The 19,717-nt window shown below is 32.6% G+C and overlaps 1 protein-coding gene across 3 annotated transcripts in view; it reads left to right on the top strand.

Moving 5' to 3' along the window:
- The window catches only part of LOC136028340 (sushi, von Willebrand factor type A, EGF and pentraxin domain-containing protein 1-like), a 111,614-nt gene that overhangs the window by 63,017 nt on the left and 28,880 nt on the right, over window positions 1–19,717 (top strand). For all 3 annotated transcript variants that reach the window (XM_065706123.1, XM_065706124.1, XM_065706125.1), the window contains exons 5-8: window positions 5,158–5,378; window positions 9,677–9,888; window positions 15,006–15,214; window positions 16,583–16,759. In XM_065706123.1, the coding sequence (XP_065562195.1) occupies window positions 5,158–5,378; window positions 9,677–9,888; window positions 15,006–15,214; window positions 16,583–16,759 (819 nt within the window). The remainder of the gene's footprint in view (window positions 1–5,157; window positions 5,379–9,676; window positions 9,889–15,005; window positions 15,215–16,582; window positions 16,760–19,717) is intronic.

Below are 19,717 nucleotides of genomic sequence, written 5' to 3'. Positions count from 1 at the left end.
AATTTTAAATCTAAATCATCAGACATCTTAGGCATAAGATCTATAGACACTGAACGTGCATTTGATTAAACTGATAGGAAAGCTGTGTACGATTTTAAATATTTTCGTTTTAATTGGCTCTCATATTCGTTTTTATCAGTCATTTTATTATTTGAGTCCGTAGTAGTCGATAGTGTTGGTCTTTGACAGAATCTCATCTACCTCAGCTACTTATTTTAGTGTCTTAGCTGCAGAATTTCAGCTCCTAGCCTCAAAAAGTCTACACCGCTTTTCTATCAGATGGGAATCAAACAGTGTTTCATAAAATACGACCTAATTCCGTTTTAATTAGTCTTTTTTTAATTATTTCATACTTTTACTTTCGGGTATATAATCAACAGTTGTACTCTGTTAAAAGTAAAAAATAAAAGGCTAAATAAAAAAGTCAAAATATCACAAAGGAGCAATAGAGTGACATTAAAAGATCTTTAATGTAATTACCTCAAGGATGCTTTTCTCAGAATTTTGATCAATGACTAGATTCACAAGCTATTGCTTAACTAAAAAATTGGGGGGCTAAATTTAAAGTATGACTTGCGATTTTTAGCCCTTAGTTGTGCTTAAGGCTGAAACACCTCAACCAGCATCAAGCATCGCCGAAACTTCTTTTGACTATGTTTTAATTACGTTTTTTACAATTTTTCACTTATGTTTTTGACCAGATTTGAAAGCTTTAGGGGGTGTTAGCCCCTATTTTCCAAAATAAGGCAAATTTTCTCAGGCTCGTAACTTTTGATGACAATAACTAAACTTGATGAAACTTATATATTTGAAATCAGCATAAAAATCCGATTCTTTTGATATATCTTTTAGCATCGAAATTCTGTTTTTTAGAGTTTCGTTTACTATTGAGCCGGGTCGCTCCTTACTACAGTTCGTTACCACGAACTGTTTGATAATATAGATTTATTACCCACAAATAGCAAAAGCCACAATATGGAATACAAAAATTAAAGAAAAAGAAAGCAAAAACAACACTAAAATAGCTTTAAATACTATAAGGAAAGAAATATATCAATCAATTTCAGGAAGGAAAAATCCAAAATAGGGTTAGAAACAAAAACAAAATTAAAGGTTCTTACACATAAAGAATCAATAAGATCTTTTGTTTGAGATGGTATATTAATAAGATCAAATCTATCAATTAGTTTACTGTTACGGTACTAACGTGGTAAACAAAGCAAAAATTTATTATATCGGATGTATGCCACTCGGTTGGTACAGTAATGCTTCCTCTGTAGCAAATGGGTAATGTCGGGAAGGAAGAGAACTATCTATGAACTAAAACTGTGGTATAGACTATATAGACCCTTTCGACTAAAAGCAGGTAGAAGAAAGAGAACAACCCAACAAAATTCCCAGGCAATTAAATATAGTAGAGCAAGGAAGAGAGGCACTATCAAGATCCAAGGTGGCCACATGGTATCGACTATTGAAACAAGTAAACTCACGTTTAGAAGGGTTAATTGATAGGCTAATGAAATAAAGACGCGACTTAAGTATGGACAAATCTCCCATTTTGCTCCTACATCTACGGCTTAGTAGAAAACGCCGTCGACATAACCGATATATGATAAACCGACTTCATCATAAAACATAGAAACCAGAACAGACCGTAGACATTGAGTTAATACGTATTTGAATACACTGGGAGCCAAAATGGCTCCATTTTGAACCCCTTTACAAGCGGGAATTGGGTTTGAAAGCTCCGCATTCCATTTTACCCGAACATTAGCACCAAAATACCAATCCCCCAAAACTGCCAGGAGCCATTTATTTACACCGGATAAAGCCAGGCAATGTGCAGCATTAGAATTAACAACGTTATCAAATGCTCCAGAAATATCCATTGTTAACCAAGCTTGGTTGTGACCAAAGCTTAGGGACCTACATTATTAATTTCAGGCCTTCTAATTTTAGTATTATTATTTTCTTAATTGATATGTTATTGCTGTTGACAGATACGAGGCTTGTCCTTTGTCAATTTATCAGTTATTTTTGGTGATTTTAGTTTGTTCTTTTCCTCGTACCTTTGTAAATGTAGCTAGGTTTGAAAGCATACTCTATTCATTCTGCTCTGTAGAGTAAGTTTAAGTTATAAGAGCAGAAACTGGTGCTAGTGTCGAAGTAAAGATGAAGTGTCGATTTTTTTCAAGGTTCGGAATGGTGTTTTTAAAAAAAAAAACTAAGATCATATCTTAATTGATATGTTATTGCTGTTGACAGATACGAGGCTTGTCCTTTGTCAATTTGTCAGTTATTTTTGATGATTTTAGTTTGTTCTTTTGCTCGTACCTTTGTAAATGTAGCTAGGTTTGAAAGCATACTCTATTCATTCTGCTCTGTAGAGTAAGTTTAAGTTATAAGAGCAGAAACTGGTGCTAGTGTCGAAGTAAAGATGAAGTGTCGATTTTTTTCAAGGTTCGGAATGGTGTTTAAAAAAAAAAACAACTAAGATCATATCTTAATTGATATGTTATTGCTGTTGACAGATACGAGGCTTGTCCTTTATTTGTCAGTTATTTGTCAATTCGTCAGTTATTTTTGATGATTTTAGTTTGTTCTTTTTCTCGTACCTTTATAAGGTAGCACTGTTTGTTACAATTCCATACTTATATTTATTTATTTCATAACGAAATATTATATTATATTTACTTCATAACGAAAAAAATGACACGCTCTATAGAGCTTGTGAGATTTTTGTTCAATGACATGTGTTTTCCAATTTGGCTGTAGCTAATTATTTTTTTTTTTCCATGACTAACTGCAATTAAGCCTTTTTTATTAGTCTTAAGAGTAGAATTCCCTAAAAATATTCCCCAAATCATGTCGTCCACCGTGGGAGGAGAAGATGGAGGAAGGGATTAGGGATAATCAAAATCAATCAACAGGTTTCATTTTTTTTCTTTCATCCTCTTTTAAGAGTTCTGTTAAAGCTAAGTATTTGCATTATACTATTATTTTATGACTTCTTTGTCTTTGTAGCAGTCAAGCCAAAGCAGTTGCTGATGTAATCCCCGCAAAAGATAGTTCTTGTTTCTTGCATAAAATAAACAGAGGTGGATCCATGATTTTTTAAAAGGGGGAATATTGTAGCTTTTTGCTTGAGATATTTTTTCTGGCTCCTCACCTCCTTGATCCACGACTGGGAGTAAAGGAGTCTAACTTGGCAAAGCTATAGTCCGATTTAATAATGATAATTTATTTAAACCCTCTTTAAATACATAAAATACACTTAAATGAGTACAAAAATACAGAAAAATCAAACAAAAATGGAAACGGCAAACACGAACAAACTCACAAAAAACAAACAGCATTTCAGCTACTTAAGCAACACAATTAAACTAAACAATTAAGTGGAAAGTCGATAATATTTTCTCGACGCTCGTGGAACCTACCCACAACCTGGTTCATTTTTGAGGAGATATCGAAAACGCCATATCTACTCGAAATGTATCGGTTGCGAGTCTTGAGCAGCAATTGCACAAGATATTTGCAAAAACGGAAAAATAAAGACCTAATTTTCTTCCGCTCAGATATTGTGAGTGCAAAAAGTGCTGTAAAGTTTGGCCAGGGCTATTTTGTGAAACTGGCCTTTAACTCAAGCAAGCAGCCCATACGATTTTTTAAGCTTTTCTTTCAATGCCGAGATAACGAGTGTTTTAGGATTTTGAATATTTGATTCAAACAGAAGATCTGAATAATTCAGAGAGGATGATGCAGATATAGTGTCTGGGCCAACATTGATAGTAACGGAATGTTGTTGAGACTGATTTTTTAAGCTTTTCTTTCAACGCCGAGATAACGAGTGTTTTAGCATTTTGAACATTTGATCCAAACGGAAGACCTGAAAAATCGAGAGAGGACGATGCAGAAATAGTGTCTTGGCCAACATTGATAGTAACGGAATGTTGTTGAGACGAACCATAGACGAGAAGCTCAGTTTTAGACGAGGCAACTTGAAAACTGTATGAACTGTATTTTAGAAAACCTGAAGATCATCTGATAGTAGAAGGATATGGTCTGCGTAACAGAGGTGGTTGACATGAATATGGGGCTAAATTTGAAATGGAGAAACATTTTTAGTAACGGTTTTCATGGCGTTATTGAAAAGAGCTGAACTAAGTACAGAGCCTTGTTTCACACCTTTCTGAACAGTGATTTGCTCAGCTGGCTAGTGATTCTGAACAGTGATTCTGAACAGTGGATTTGCTCAGCTGGCTACCTAGCTGCACCCGCATGGCGCATTAAAATACCAATTCCATAAGAGACGACAGAGAAAAGGGCTGGTTCCAATTCTCAATAGCAAAAAAATAGCATATGGATGGATAATCGAATCCAATGTCTTTGAAATGTTAATTGCACACACATACAGGTTCTTTTTCAGCATCCTATAGCGGTCTAAAATAGCCGAAAAAAAGTTGTGTGTGCGTTTTGCACACCCAACCCTTCGCAAAATCCAAACTGGTTGTCCCCATGGTTGCACTTTGTGTTTACTTCTTGGAAGATCAGCTTTTCAAAAGCTTAGCAATTTTTGAGCAAATAGTAATTAGTCTCTACGATTGTGGGAAAATCTCCATTTGGTGGGAAAGCGGGGGGAATTTGGGACCTGGCTGGAATTCGGAAGCTTTTTGCTTGAAGTAGCTGACTACCTATTTGTCTCCTTAATGTGCATTTGGGAGTAAAGGAGTTTAACGTGATCAAAAAATAGTCTGATTCACTAGTTCTGTAAAAACTCATTAGGTATTTGTCAATTTTCGAACCATACCAAATATATTTTCATACAAGATTCATACCTGATTTTCAAGTATGGAATCAATTACTGAAGGAAGTATCACACAACATGTTTATGCTTTATGCTTCTTTTGTAATATACATAATTTTTAGGAGGTCCATAATATTAAGGGACCATAGTTTTAGGAGGTTCAGAATTTTGCGAGAGGGAAGAGGGTGGACAGACTCTATGAAATTCTTTTGCTTCACACATTCCCCCCTCCTCGCATCCTCGACTGAGAGTAAAGAAGCATAATTTACAAAACAATAGCCACATTTATTAGTACCACAAAAAAGTTTGTTTATTCTTAGTCAAGTCTTGAATCATTGCAAGTATATTTTCAGGCAAGAACAAACCTGCAACAATAGTTGTAAGAGTTGGTAACAACCGACCTGACCTTGGTGCTAATCCAATTTGTAACAAGTTCACTGGAATGATTGAAGAAGGAAGGCCTTTGTTCTTACCATGCAGTCCTCCTATGCCAGGAGCTTTTGTTTCTGTACATTTGGAGGGGCCGCCTGGCCAGTCACTTTCAATATGTGAAGCTTTTGTTTACACAGACCAGGTACGTAATACAAAAGAAAAAAACTGAGGTATGACTCTCCTTTACTTCCACGTATGGATCCCCCCCCCCAAAAAAAAAATTGAATGGTTTGCCTGTTCTGACAAACCGGACACTTTGGAACAAAAGGAATACTGACTTAGCTCTTTGGGTCTTTGTTCTTATCGTGCAATTCTCTTGGAGCTTTTCTCTGTACGTGTGGAGTGACCACCACGATCAATCACTATCAAGTTGCGATTTTTTTGTTCACACGGGCTAGATTCGTAATACTACTGAGAAATGGAGAGATAAGTCTCCTTACTTTTGCGTGTTCAACTTCGTTCTTCGGGTCTAGTAATATTTCATGCGACCCAATAGATAACTGCTAATTAGCCAGAGTAAAATCACCTCTTTAAAGCTTATAATTAAAGCAAAATATTTCCTTCAATAAAAATTATAGCGTACGCCACTAATAGTGTGCTTCGGACGTCAAAAACTCGATTTTAAGTTCAGTATTTTAAGCAGAATATGCATGTATCGACTCTAATTACGTTTTTAATTAAAAAAAGGAAAATAATGAAGATTTCGTATTGAAAGACGTTTTTTCATCCTACTGGTTCATTATTATGACATATCTTTGAAAGCAAAACAATCGAGTAAATTAAGAGTGAAATCTGGGGCTAGTGTCACCCAAAATACTAAAACGCCATCTAATATTTGGTGATTCGATATTAAATTAGTTTAACTTTCAAAATTACAGTAGTAGTAAGTGTCTAATTCTCAGTTTTTGAGAAAAGATCAATTGTACAGCTTGAAAACATGGAAAGAGAAAAAAACTAAAAGGTGTTTGTGATTTTCTTTTATTAACACTATCATCGGTTTCCACTTTTACAAATTGTCTATGCACTTTGCTAATCCCATTATTCCCTACTCCTGGAGAGGAAAATATTCATGCTTTTTCTAAAAGCAGTCTATTTCTAAAGTAATGTCAATTTGGGGGTTTGCATCAGATGAATTTGTTGTAACTCGGCAATATTGATTATCAGTAATATAAACCGTGTTTACTTCGGTCAGTCGTCTATAGTCACCATATTGGAGAACATCAATTCAATTAACAAATCACGGCACGCAAGTACAGGATATCTGTCATTTAGATTATCGTTTAATATTGGAATCTAGCTAAATGAGACTTGTTTTTTAGGATTTTAATTATTAATTTGAAAAAAACAAATTGTTTTGTTTTTTCACTGTCTTATTACATACATTTCTCTGTTTTTAATATTTTCATTTTGTTTTTACTATAACTGGGAAAGCAGTGTGGTCAAAGAAAATATTTACTTACGAATTAAATGTCGTTTTTTAGACCACTTAAACAAAGAAAATTCAAACAAAAGTAAAGAGTCTTAGAGTGGTCAATCGTCTATAGTCACCATATTGGAGAACATCAATTCATTTAACAAATCACGGCACGCAAGTACAGGATATCTGTCATTTAGATTATCGTTTAATATTGGAATCTCGCTAAATGAGACATATTGTTTAGGATTTTAATTATTAATTTGAAAAAAAAAATTGTTTTATTTTTTCACTGTCTTATTACATACATTTCTCTGTTTTTAATATTTTCATTTTGTTTTTACAATAACTGGGAAAGTAGTGTGGTCAAAGAAAATATTTAGTTACGAATTAAATGTCGTTTTTTAGACCACTTACACAAAGAAAATTAAAAAAAAGTAAAAAAATAACATTAAAGCTGAAGAGGAATAGGAAAAATCGTGTATATGGCGAGCACTGTCTGCTCCTCAACCCCGCTCTTCTTGCTATAGAAGTGCTTAACTTGGTGCATATACAATTTGTAACAAAGTTACTAGAATGAATAAAGAAGGAGGCCCTTGGCTATTACCATTCAGTCCTCGTATTTGCTCCTCCCCCCTCCCTCACTTTTTCATGCTACAGAAGTGCATAACCGAAAGCATTTAAGGGTGCGAAAAACAAAATTAGTAATTTTAGGTACTTGTTCACCGAATGCCTTTCATAGGACATAAAATAAACGTTTCGTCTTTAAAGCAAATACAATTAAGTAAACCCTTACATTTTTTAAATGTTATGAAAAAAACAATATCACTTTGATTTTTTACTAGAGCATTTGTTCTTGAAATATTGATGAAAAAAGTTAGACCTTACCGTCAGGTCACATTTTTTTTCATTTACAGGATAATTCCCATTGGTTTTGAATTTAAATGTAACTTTTTACATGTTTTAAAAAACCTAATGCTTTGTCTAATTTCTGTTTCTTTTAGTGTAAAATTTGGCACCTCTGAAAACGATGAAAAAATCACCTTTGAAAAAGATGACCTATTAAAATTTTTTCAAGAGGATCTAAAAAGCCGAGTAATTTTTAAACACCCCCCCCTTTTTTGCCTTTTTGAAGATAAGCACATGATATGATATTTATTACAAACATAGATACCAGGCAATTTCAAGAAACAAAATAACTAATAGAATGAAAGAATGAACCTCATCAATTTAAAGATTCATAAAAAAATAGCATAGATCTCCTTCAATTTTCAAGGATCTAAATTCTTATCCTGAGAAGCGGCCCCAGCCTTTTTATAGTATCAGTTAAACGTATTTTTCCAATTCTCACTAAAACATTTATAAAACTATCAGGGTCATTCTCGCCTTAGCATTCATATAAGAAACTTGTTCCAAATATATTGTTTTGACATTAGAGGTCAAACCCCCTTTCCATATTTATTGGGAGGAGCTCTAACAAAAAGCGGAAAAGTTGGTTCTAAAAACAAAACTTTTAAAGGGTTGCCCAACCTTCTCCCCTATGAAAGAACCTCTGATCTTTCACCCGAAACCGATAGCTGGAGTGCAGTAATGCAATGTCATATAACCGTTAGCAATAGGCTACTATATATTTGTTGCATGCAATACTGTTGTTTTGTGTCGACTTTATTATATGGACGACTGTGGGACCACACCACATGGTAGTACAACCGACCTCTGAAACATGAGGAAATTCATATGGCTCTCCAATGGTTCAAAGCTGGTTAGCTATCTCAATCTTTATTTACATTGATCATTGCCCATAAAGTAATTGTTTACCCCATTATCTGCGCCATTACGTAATTCTTCTAAAATTTTTAATTAATTTAATTTTACAATGAAGTAGAACCTTTGAAGCACTTGAAGCATTTGTTCAATTCTTTACAGTATGTTCTGTTTCTATTTCTTTATTATATTCACTGTCTGTAACTTTTTTTTGTTTTTTAAATCAAGCTGATTTTGTGATCAAACTCATGTAGAGTTAAACACAATTTAAATCAGAAGGATTGCTACATTCGAAGCAATTTGTACATTTAAAATCTTGTCGAAAATTAATTAAAAACTTTATCAACATAATTTCAAACAGTTTGTGGTAACGAACTGTAAGTAAGGAGCGACCCGGCTCAATAGTAACCGGAAACCTTACTGAAGAGGTTGTAAAAATTTAAAATCTATATCTTTTGCCAGAAGAAAGATCATGGATACGTGTTTATTTTTTTTTTGTTTCTCCCCCTGGGGTGATCGTATCGACCCATTGGTTCTAGAATGTTGCTAGAGGGCTCATTCTAACGGAAATTAAAAGTTCTAGTTTCTTTTTTTATTGACCAAAAAAATTGAAGGGCAACTAGGCACCCTCACACGCTAATTTTTTCCAAATTCATCGGAGCAAAATTTTGAGATGGCCATTTTGTTCAGCATAGTCAAAAAATGTAATGACTATGTCTTTGAGTATTACTTCATCCCCCCCCCCAGTCCCCAGAGGAAGGGCCACAAGTTATGAGCTTTTCCAATTTCTTGTATATAACATTGATTATTGGAAAATATACAGACATTTTCAAGGGTGACTTTTGCTGGCAGGGGGGGGGGGCTCGGGCGAGAGACCTATATGGGAGGATCTTTCCATGAAGGAATTTAATAATGGGTGAAAATAATTTTTCCATGAAGGGGTTTCCGAATTTCCCAGTATTATTTAAAAAACTGGAAGAAATTGAATTAAAAAAAAAAAAAATTTCAGCTGAAAGTAAGGAGCAACATTAAAACTTGAAATGAAAAAATTTATTACGTATATGAGGAGCTTCACCCCTTCATCAATACCTCTCTCTTTACGCTAAAGTTTTTCCTTACTTTCTGCTGAGAAAAACTGTTTTTCTTATTTAATTCCTTAAGAAATGACACAATTTTTATTTGCTAAGGAATTCATTTGGAAAACTTAAGGAATCAGTCAAACCATTCTGTTCATAACATTTGTTAAACTGTTCCATTCGCAGGCTTTACCCATTGAAAGATGTCCTCAGTTTCGTGATCAAGAGCCTGGAAGCACAGCAACATATAACGGAAAATGCTACCTTTTCTATAACCAGCAACCGTTAAATTTTGACGAGGCACAAGAATTTTGCCAGTCAAGAGGAGGCTCCCTTGTTGATGAGACCAGTCCAGCACTGCAGGGTTTCCTTAGCTGGGAGCTATGGAGAAGGCACCGGTAAGCTTCCTAAATTTAACTTATGTTGATTATAAAGTTAAATTTTAACTTTATAATCAATTTACACTTAAAAGTAAAATTTGTTAATTTATAAATGTATAGACAAGTAAAATTACCATTCGATGAGATGGGAGAGGAAGTGTGCGCTTTATTAAATACCAGCTAGTTAGGTATACTCTGTTTTACCATTTTATCATTTTGCCAGTTAAGAGGAGGCTCCCTTGTTGATAAGACCAGTCCAGCACTGCAGGGTTTACTGCAGGGATAGGTATACTTAGTTTTACAAGTCAAATTTGTTCATTTATAAATGTATAGACAAGTAAAATGACCCTTTGATGAATTGGGAGAGGAAGTGTACGCTACATTAAAAAACCTGCTTAGTTAGGTGTACTCAGTTTTACTATATTGCGAATTTTGAAACCCTGCAAAAACCCAGCCAGGTATGTATACTCAGTTTTACCATTTTACCAATTTTGCCAGTCAAGAGGAGGCTCCCTTGTTGATGAGACCAGTCCACTGCAGGGTCTCCTTAGCTGGGAGCTATGGAGAAGGCACCGGTAAGTCTCCAAAATTTAACTTGTGTTGATTATAATATGTTGATTATATGTTGATGTGTTGCTATGTTGATTATATGTCAATCAATTATATGATTATATGTTTCAAAGAAGCCATTATGCATCAACCAGGCAAAACGCACCGAAATTTTACCCCCACTAAAATCCAAAAATAGGTGAAATGTCTTTTGTAAATAGATCAATAAAACTTTGAACTTATTACCTGATAGTTGTGTCACTGCTTGTACTGTTCCTAGTTTTAAGACTGAGTTAGTAAACACCTCTTTTCACAGTGATGAATATTGTTAACCATAAGTCTACCATTGTTTTTTGTTAAATATTCCAGCCGTTGCTAGTTTTTGATTTTCGTTTTGTATGTTATGCTTACAAGCTTTTAGCTTACAAGCTATTGCATGAATAAATAAATAAAGTCAACTTTTGACTTTATAATCAATTTAGGCTTAAAAGTCAAATTCGTTAATTTATAAATGTATAGACCAGTAAAATGACCATTCAATGAGATGGGAGAGGAAGTGTACGCTTTATTAAAAAACCTGCTAGTTAGGTATACTCAGTTTTACCATTTTATCAGTTTTGCGAGTTAAAAAGAGGGGCTCTTGTTGATGAGACCAGTCCATCACTACAAGGTTGTTTTTTTTTTACTGAGAGCTATGGAGAAGGCATTGGTAAGTCTCGTCATTTCAACTTAATAATAAATTTTGACTTTATAATTAATTGATTTTTATAGTTCAAATTTGCTAGTATTTACATGTGTATTCAGACGTACGGACAAGCAAAAAAGAACATTCGATGCGAAGGGAGGAGAAGTGCAGGTTTAATGAAAAAAACCTTCTTAATTAGACATGTTCAAGTTTTTGCAAATTTGCGTGCGTCATTTAAGAGTGGCATTTTTGTTGTTGTAGGGGGGTAAGAAACCTAGACGTTTTGAGGAAGGGGCAGGCTCTTTTCTTTTCGGTCGTCACAAAGCAGTATTACGTTCTTTTAATTTTTTCTTTATGTCTGTCTTTCGGTAATCACATTGGAGTGATGTGTAAATATATCTTCAAATTTGAATAATACAAAAAGCACAAAAAAAGGTGTACGTTTTGCCTAAAAAAATTACACTCATTGTAACAGGACCAGATCTAATTATAAAATAAAAATAAAGGAAAAACATTACCACCGGAATTAAAGAGGGTCCTTAGATTTGTGTATATAATCTGTATTTGTTTAATCAAGTCTGTCTAATAACAGATGGTAGAAACAGTTTACTGAGTGTAAAATTGATAACAAAAAATATTAAAGATTAATATAATTTAAAGTTGAAAGCGTCATTAAAAATAAGACAGATTTTTCTCTTTTATTAATGTCTATTTTCACTTTTAAGATTTTAGCTTGGAGAACAGATTGTTCTGTCTTATATCAATAATTCATATTTCTTATATCAATGTAATAGCTAACAGATGTTAAAAATCAGTATATTGTTTTTGAAATTGATAGTATTATGATTAATATAAAACTAAAGTCGAAAATGACATTGAAAATGAAATGAAATTTTGTGTTTGATTTCTGTCTATTTTCACTTCAATATTTAACTCGGAAAACGATTGTTCTGTCTTTGTGCCAAATATCTGTATCTCTTAAGCCAATGTGAAGATTAACAGATAATACAGTCAGTATATTGAGGGTGAAATTTGTAAAAAGGAGCATAAATTTAAAGTCAATAGTGACTTTGAAAATTTAATAAATTTTCTTTTGGATTTGTACCTCTAAAGGACAAAGTGATATTTACCTTTTGAAAGAGATAGAAAATAGGTTTTATTTAAAAGTTTTTCTTCTTTTAAGAAGAAAACATTAAATCATTAATGGGTGACATTATGGGTGACATTAAAATCCCCCATAGGTAAATGGTAAATTTTCTAAAGTGAATTTCCATTTTTTGATATCTTGTTTAGATACAATTTTTTGATTCTTTACATCAACATCAATACAAATATTTCATAGCTCTATTAAATCGTAAACAGGAGGATGAAAATTTTAAACTTATAGGTTAACAGATAGAGATAGGCTTTCAGAAATAGGTTAATAGATCATCAGCCTTTTATTAGGATTGTATAGAAATTATGTCAGTTTAGGTAAGCCTATCTATCACCTGTTTATGTGTCATTCCTAGGGCACAACTAAGTCATAGAACTAAGATAGTCATAGAACCTATAAACTTTGACAGATAGTTAACAGAAAGTCGAATACCACCTCAAAAATGAAATAAATTTTATTTTTGACTTCAGTCTATTTTCACTTTTAAAATTATAATTTGGAGAAAATATCGTTCTCTCTTAATGTCAAATTTTTCTATTTCATAAATCAACTTAATGGATAATAGATAATAAGGTCTACGTATTGTGTGTGGAACTGAAAAAAGAACTGGGTAAAAAATCAATGTAAATCAAACATTGGAAATTATGATTTTTTTATTGATTTTGTCTGTTTTTGCTGCTAATATTTTAGCTCTGAACAGTAAATTTGGTTCCAATAAAATGCATTCGTCATCATGCTTTCAATGTCGTCATTAAGTTCATGTCAATGTCGTCATTAAGTTTCATTAAGTTTCATGTCAATGTCGTCATTACTTTCAATGTCGTCATTAAGTTTTTAAAGAAATTGTGCTCCGCACATGTGCTCTAAGTAATTTACTAGGAATTGGAATAGGATATTTCGGGTCAAATAGTCATCCAGAATAGTGTTTATGCATAGAAGTATACGAAAAGTATCAAGAAACTAAGATATCCTACAAGAAACCTTAACAAAAATGAAAGATTTTTTAATTCAGTAATCAAGTGTTCCTTCGTTTCTCACCTTTTTCATGGCGAAAACTAATTTTAACTAATTAAAACTAATTTCATCTACCACCCACTGATTGATATTAGACAACAAGAAGGCTAAATAGTGCTAATCGAATAACCTATAACCTAAATCGAAGAGGATGAAGGGACAAAAACAAGAAAATATATAAGCTGGAAATCCCATAGCCTTAAGCAGAATTAGATGAAGACAACCAGTGAGTAAATTACAAAATCCATAGTTTTTTGGCATGAGACCTTCAAATTTTGGCAGAGACCTCCAAAAGAAATCAGCTGCAGTATTTTCAAAAGATGATGTGTTATGAAATTTGAGTTTCACTAAAAGAATTTACATTATGATTTTTAAATTATAAAAGTACAAAAACAATTAAACCAAAAAATAATTTAAATATAATGCGCATTATAAACATGAAAAAAACTATGCAGAAGTTGATTTAAATATCACAAACCGATTGAAATATTACAAAACAAAAAACTGTAGATAAAGCTAGGATTTAAAAAGCCAAAACTTCAGAAAAAAAACTCAAAACAGATCAAAATCCGAAATACACAAGACTTATCGCAATAAAACCAAACGGATGACTGAATTCAGAGAAGAAAAGAAAATCTAGGCAATCATTAAATTACAAGCGAATACTTTTCATAGGGTTAGAAGCAACTATTCCTTTATTCAGCTTTAATGTGCTTGACTTTTGGAATTTTCAATACTTTTCTTAGTATATTCATAGTGAAGAAAAATACAGAAAGGTTTACTTGTTTCGTTCCTTTTTTGTTTTGTTGTAATTTTTAGCCAACTTGGCTTTAGAACTTGCTCCTTAGAATGTACACAGAAAAACTATCCAAGGGTGTTAAAAAGACAAAAAAAAAAAAATTAGTCTCCCGTTTCCTGAACAGATTAGTTTTTGCGGTAAAGGACTTTAAAACTTTTTTTTACGAGATAGTTTATGTGCACCTCATTTTCAAATATTTGAAAAGTTTAAATTATTAATTAAAAATTTAACTGACAGTTAATTCATTGAACGGCTCAGTGTCGAAGCAGAACATAGTTAGTGTTTGTTTTTTGTATCCAATTATCTAGTTATCTAGTTAGTATAATAATCATTTAATTAGTAATTTAAATCACTGATTTATTAGAAAAAAATCAAATAAAATATTTTGTTCTGAAACAGTAACATAATATAACTGATAACTACATAGTACTGAGTAACTATAACATAACTGAAATCTAAAAACTCTCAGTATACTAATGAGTTAAGTGAAAATTTTTAAATTGGCTAATGTATGCATTGGAAAAAGTTTTAAGACAATCATGCTCAAACATCATGTTTTGTTAATGATAAGATACAGCTTTTAAATACATTCAAAGAATAATAAATAAATATCGGGAAATAAATTGTAAAAAATAAAAAAATTTTGACCAAACTCCTCTCCTTTTATAATTAATCAATCTTTTTTAATTTATTCTCTTCACTCTTTTATTCCAAATCTTACGTGTTGCTATATATTTTTTACTTTATTTTGCTCATAAATAAACAAATAAATTAAATAACCGAATGGTTTTTTCAAAAAATTAAACACATATTTATTTACCTCGCTTTCATAAATAAACTATATTTTATCCGTCGAAACATCTCATATTTTTTGGATGTTTTGTTTAATTATGTTTTGAAATATATAGTTATATGCCTCTTTTTATTTTTAGAGGGGACCCTAATGGCCAATACTGGATGGGGGCATTCCGTGACTCCGAAGACAAGTCCAATTGGAAGTGGCTTTCTGGTAAAGATGTGACGGTATCATTTTGGAATTTGCCAGGCGGAAATGATGACTGTGCGCGATTTGACGGAACTAAAGGATGGTTGTGGTCTGACACGAATTGTAACCTTAAGCTACATTTTATTTGTCAACATAGTAAGTGATAGTAATTTCAAACAGTAGATTGTACGAAAAATATGGTTCAATCCCGCTATCTAGGGCTATAATGAAAGAAAGGTTGAGATGGCTAGGTCATGTTCTGCGGATGAAGGATGACAGATTGCCGAAGATTGTCCTTTTCGGCCAATCGTCTGGAGCTACACGGAAAGCAGGTCGTTCTCGTCTTGGGTGAGAGGATGCCATGAATAAAGATTTAAAGGAAATGGGAACTTTTGGGGAGTGTGTTAAGAGGGGGGCCTTGAATAGATTAGGTTAGAGGAGGAGCGTGCGTAACTGTGTTAGCCTCAGGTGACTTGGTGTTGCAGTGAGTTATTAGTGGTAGTAACATTAGTAGTAGTTTAAGAAATCAGCCTTGTACATTCAGCCTTGTACAAATGAGATGGTAAAAATTACTTGCTAAAGATTCAAATGTAAAAAAGGTTGCCTATGATCATACGAAAATGTAATCTTAATGCAACTTTTTTAAATGTCAATATTGTCATCAAATAAGTCTATTAATGGATGTACTAATACCCTACGCAGATTATTTTAACCTTCTTGTAGTGCCTTCTATGGATACCATTTCAAATTTTGCTGTAATTCATTGAAAAATTAATGTGGCCAAAAAATTTGATTCTTCCAAAATGTGGAATAAAAACTTGACGTGGCCATATTAACGTCAAAAACTTGACGTAGCCATATATTAACAATTGTTTTATTTCTTTTTATGAACCATAAAGGAAAATATTACTCTGAATCTCGAATTGGGAAAAAAAGAATAATATTCACCAATTGGCAAGAAACAAAGAAATAGTCCACCAAATATATAAAAAAAGAAGATAAAACTATATCCGTTGCTTAGTTAATATTATTCCGCAACTTGTGTATATGTTAGATTATCTGTTTATCTGTATAATTTGCTTTAAATTCCGAGGGAATTATTATTTGGGAGACTGGTTTATAATTAACCCCTGCGATTTTCTTGGGGGGTGGGAGGTAATCAATGAGTAATGTGACGCTTTTAAAATATGTGTTGGTAAGACTAATTTATGGTCGGAATTGAACTTGTAACTTTAACTCTGTAAGTTAATAATTAACAATAAGCATATTAATTAAAAAATAAATATAAGTTAAATTAGTGTTAGGAAAAATGGAACCACGGTAATTTTTGGGCTTCTGATTGGGATTTAAAAAATCATTAGATTTTCCAAATGAAGCTTCCATGTAATGGGAATCCGTAGGTTTTTCTTTAATTAAGAGGTTTGAGGAAAGAAACTAGGATCTTATTTTTTTAGAATTTTAATCTAAAAGAATTTTTTTGACAATATAAAGTGAAATTTTATATATGTAGAATATTTTTTGTAGAACCAAGCTCCTGCGGGCGACCAGAACAGCCTCCCAATGCAACAGTTATTGTAGATGACTTCAATATAGGATCCAAGATTGAATATAAATGTGACAATGGACATCTCTTAATTGGTCCCAGCGAACGAACATGTATGGCCAATGGTTTCTTTGACGAATTTCCACCTGTTTGTAAACGTACGTATATTTCTACATATTCAAGTAAAATCAAAACCTTAACAAAAAATTCAAATCCCATTGACAAATCTATTCGTACTTCATAAATAGTGAACTATGGAATTAAGGTTTGTCACTTGCTTCGATTGAAACAAACATTAATTATTTGTGGAACGAATCAATGAATTAGTCATATATTAATTAGTTAATGGATATCTATATTTGTAAAATCGAGTGTGTGTGTGTGCGCGCACTTTTTCGTGTAAAATAAAAATAAGATAAAATAATGAAGCTAGAAATGAGGAAATTTAGTTTAATTCTGGAACAATTTGAATGAACATCATCAATAAAAAGTCCAAAAATATACAATAAAAAGTATCAAAACTGAAAACTGAAAACATGACAAGCGTGCTTGAGCCGTGCTAAAAGCGCATAACCCACATATAGCCGACATAACAGACAAAGTTTATGCATTATTGTTTAAATCATTTCTCCCCCGCATCCTCAACCCCTTATTCCTCAAATCTTTCAGATAAGTTGGCTCTTTCGGCTTTTTTAATGGAGATTCAAAGTAAATTCACGCGTATATTCCTATTGAATATAATTCGTTTAGTATTATTCTTTAAGTAAGCTTCATATGTTTCTTCTATTTAGTCCTATCTACTTTTTCGCTACATGTTTCGTTTCAATTTATTTCATTTAAATTCATTTCTCACAAGCTACTTTTGCTCTAATCTATTAAATCCTACTTAATATTGCTATGCACATGTCAGTTCTCTCAAGCTCCTCTTGTGTCAGTTTATTTAATGCTACCTACTTTTGTTTTGCACATTTCATTTCTCACAAGCATTTCTTTTTTTATTTTATTTGATGTACTTTCTACTATATTGTCCAAAGTAGTTTTTTACTAAAGTAAACCTGCTATCTACTTTTGCGTTTAACATTTTATTTCTCTTTATTTCATATCGTTTCATTTGTCACAAGTTTATCTTGGTTTATTTTATTTAATTTTATCTATTTTTGCTTTGCACATTTCATTCCATTTTATATCCTTTCATTTCGCATAAGCTTCCTATGTTTTACATTATTTAATGCAGTCTAATTTTGCTTTACATATTTTATTTCTCTTTTTCTTTCACCTTTTATAAGCTTTCTTGACATACTTTGTTTAATCATATCTACTTTTCCGTTGTACCTTTCATTTGTCAGTCCCACTAGCTATTGTCACCTAAGACCTTAATACTTTGTCGTTTTGAATACCCAAAGTTCGAGACATGTATGTATAAATGCAGCTAAGAAGCTCTAGCAGAAAAACAAAACTAGAAACTCTCAAAGGGTGTTTTCAGGTCTCCTTGAAGCCTTGTACTTTATATGTGCCCTTCCAAATCAACCAAAATTCAACCAAATCAAAGGTTTGACGGGGGGGGGTGCTAATTCGAAGCACTACTTCTTTCTATTTCATGTGACGATGCAGAGAATGTAAATGGATTGGACATGGACATACACTCGGCAGTGGCGGCGATCCGAAAAATTTTAAGGGGGGTGGGTGTATTTCTCAAAATCTTGAGATGAAATGGTAAATTTACAAATATTATCTAGCCAATATAAAACAAATACAAGCCCATCTTACGTAGCTGAAGCCAATGACCAAATTTATGAACAAAACTCCAAATTGGCTGTATGTATTACTTGCACCTAAAGCCAATTCTTATTTAGCCGATTTAAAGCCAAACCTATGCAATCTAGCGTATCTGAAGCCAATCATCAAATTGATGAACAAGACCCCAAATTGGCTGCATGTATTACTTGTATCTAAAGCCAAATCTTATCTAGCAAATATAAAGCCAATCCTAGCCAATCTAGCGTATCTGAAGCCAATCACCAAATTTATTAGCAGGACTCCAAATTGGCTGCATGTATCAAATTATGAAGTTCTAATATTAGTATCAGATTTTTGTCAGTGTTGCCACATGGAACCATGAAAATGGATAAGCAAGTCCAATTACTTTAGCTTGAAAACGCTTTTTGTCAGTGATAATTCATGCATCAAGAACAATATCTTGATTCTCTCAACATTACTTTCAATACTTTAAGTCACAATACTTTCAAATGGAAGTACATTTTTAAGCTGTAAGGTGCCGTTTGTTTTAAGTTTTTCTGCCCATTTAGCATCCATGTTTCTATTTTCCAAGTTTCTCTTTTGATTTACCGAGATCAATTCGGAGTCTTGTTACGCATGGTCTTCGAGAGGACCAAATGAATTTATGGATTTCTCTGGATGGGTTTCAAATAAAACTTAATTTAAAGTATGAAGATCATCAAACTAAAACATCCCCCCCCTCTGAACTCACCTTAGGTCTATTTATAGCTGAAAACTGCGGCTTTTAGAATTGTATTTTAGTTGTTTTAAAACTATGAAGTTCTTAGAGCAGTATCACATGTTTGTCAGTGTTGCCACATTGAATCATGAAAAGACATACTCAAAACTAATTAATTTAGTTTGTCAACGCTTTATTTCTGTGCAAGTTCAAATTTTAACGAATTGTCGAGTCTCTAAGATAAATAAGACTTCAAAGGAAAGCCACACGTTTTTAAAGTCTTTGTTGGCAGATGTTTTAGTACATTCCTTGCTAAATTTTTTACCCCCGTTCATTTTTTTTTTATTTTGCGTCGGCTGTTACCAAAAAAAAACATATTCAACGGCATATGAAGCCATTTTCATAAAAAATAAAATTTCTCCATTTTTAAACTTTTGACATATATATTGTTGGATAAGTTCCCCCGTAGCCAATTCAAGTCATTATATTTTATTGTCACTATCCTTGGTACTTTAGCACTCAATTATCCGTGGATATTCGATAAAGTGTTGTATTCTAACTCTATTTGTTCTAACTCTATTCTATTATATTTGTATTCTAATATAATTTCTATATAATTTCTATTCTAATATATTTCTATATAATTTATTTCTTATAAATC

The sequence above is a fragment of the Artemia franciscana genome, chromosome 6, assembly GCF_032884065.1.
Source record: "Artemia franciscana chromosome 6, ASM3288406v1, whole genome shotgun sequence".
NCBI classification, from domain to species: domain Eukaryota; kingdom Metazoa; phylum Arthropoda; class Branchiopoda; order Anostraca; family Artemiidae; genus Artemia; species Artemia franciscana.
Note: the sequence above shows the minus strand (reverse complement) of the source record. Positions and strands in the feature narration are given on the sequence as shown.